Source organism: Neltuma alba, unplaced genomic scaffold (assembly GCF_004799145.2).
Source record: "Neltuma alba isolate B1F8T4 unplaced genomic scaffold, ASM479914v2 tig00011576_pilon, whole genome shotgun sequence".
Classification (NCBI taxonomy): Eukaryota; Viridiplantae; Streptophyta; class Magnoliopsida; order Fabales; family Fabaceae; genus Neltuma; species Neltuma alba.
The window spans coordinates 256032-257998 of NW_021636230.1; the positions used below are offsets into that span (position 1 = coordinate 256032).

Below are 1967 nucleotides of genomic sequence, written 5' to 3' on the forward strand. Positions count from 1 at the left end.
CATTCATCTCCTGACTTTTCATTCAAGTCGCGAGTGAACTAAGTCTCAACTCACAAATAGAACAGAAGAATTGATCACTAAATAATCGACTAAATATAATCCTAATTAAATGAGTAACTTTTATAATTAAGCACAGAGCAGTAGTTGAAAGAGTTTGATGAGATAGAATATATGTGCAGCAAAGATGATAGACAACTATTTCCTAACTGCACCCATAAGGGGAAAAAGGGCTGGAAATTACCATATATGGAAAAGAGAAGCTCAATGTGGCGAGCTTTGCTTAAATTGCTGCACCACTTGTAAGATAGAACTGACTGCTTGTATTAAAGAGAGAAGGAGGAGCAGAACTCCAGCAATGGAAGCAGCACATTGCCAAGGAGTGTTGCAGTAATCATGTGTCAAAGTGGCCTTCAGGTTATTACATGGACTTTCACAAAAGGCATTCAAGTCCTCGCAAATATCTGAGTAATGGGGGGTGAAATTTACGTGTGTGACATTCTTCCAAAGACTATTGAATAAGTTGGCCGCAGAATCGGGTTCTCCTAGCCAGTTAGTGATGACTCCTTCCTGAACTAAGAGATTCACATCATTGCTTGTGTTGATAAGGAAGTCCATAATGGCAACATAGTCAGTGATGTAAGAATGAAAAGGATAGTGACACTGCTCCAACGCCACTAGATTGCGAAGCAAAGTTTCAGTCAAACCATTCACTTTCAATTCTGGTATTTCAAGGATTTGTCCTGAAAATTTGAAGTCTAGCAAGTTGCTTCGGCTTTTACTTTTCCTGAATCTCACCCCTGCTTCAGCTAACTCGGTTGCACTCCGAAGATGTGTCACTGATTTGGCCAATCTCCCTGGCTGACTACTCAATGATGGTAAGTGAAATGTTCTAATCAAATCTGTGAAGTGCCAAATGGGAACATCTCCATGGTCTAATGTCATTTCCTCATATGTTATTTTCTTATAGTTATAATGGGTGAAATAGTCAAAAGTGAGACGACGAAATGAAGGAGGATATCGAAGGGTGTCAGCCATGCTAGCGGGAAAAATTCGACTATATAGCCTTTGAAGATCAGGAAAAGGCAGCTGATTCTCAAGCAAGAGCAAATCTATTGTTACAGTATTGACTTGCCATGGCTTTAACTTAATAACACCATTCCGTTCACCATAATATGACCCCCAAAATAGCTCAAATAAGAAACAAGAATCCAATAGAATCACCTTCACAAGTTCCTTAGGGCTAAGCTCAATAGGCTCTGAGTAATGAAGACGAACGCTAGGCTCAATCTCTTCTACAAAGCTGACTAACGTCTCCAAACTTATGGTACTGGAAATTCTTTGACAGAATTGCCTGAGATACAGACGCTTGACCATTACCACATCTTGTAGCCTAGGATGCCCATAGTGGAAGGGGCCAATAGAGATCACCTTTGGGGTAAAGCAATCTTCATTCAGCCTGCGTATATCATTCGGCACCCTGTAGATGCAGCAGCACTCAGCAGTCATGGCTGTTTCCGTTTGTTGAATCATCGAGGTCATTTCAATCACTAAATCGTTGTGATGATCACTGAGTGCCATCTAAAGGGGGAAAGAAAAGTGAGGGAGAAATCCACGAAACGTAATGAAAGAAGGAGGATTATAGTAGTAGTTCCCAGATCATATAGTTAAAGGAAAGAGGAAAAAGGACAAGAATAACAGATAGAGGAAATATTGTATTCATCATCCTTGAAATGTACAGAGATGATGAAACACATCCTTTAAAGACTTCTTGGTCGAACCATATCCGTTTAAATTAAATACATGATACAGCCAAAGTAAAAGGAATATGAAAAACAACTCACCCGCAATTGCAAAACTGCTTTCTCAGGGGGATGAATTGCCGTGAAGACTGAAAGGGTTGCCGTTTGGGTCTTGTTCCAGAAATGAGCTTGTTTTTATCCCATACCGTCTCCAGACTTTTATGGGCA

The 1967-nt window shown here is 40.2% G+C and overlaps 1 protein-coding gene across 1 annotated transcript; it reads right to left on the bottom strand.

Annotated features, from left to right (window-relative positions):
- Nucleotides 1–261: 261 nt before the first annotated feature.
- Nucleotides 262–1506, bottom strand: LOC114715135 (UPF0481 protein At3g47200-like). Its single transcript, XM_028899925.1, has one exon. The coding sequence runs from the start codon at nt 1504–1506 to the stop codon at nt 262–264; it is 1245 nt and encodes a 414-aa protein (XP_028755758.1).
- Between the last annotated feature and the right edge of the window lie 461 nt (nt 1507–1967).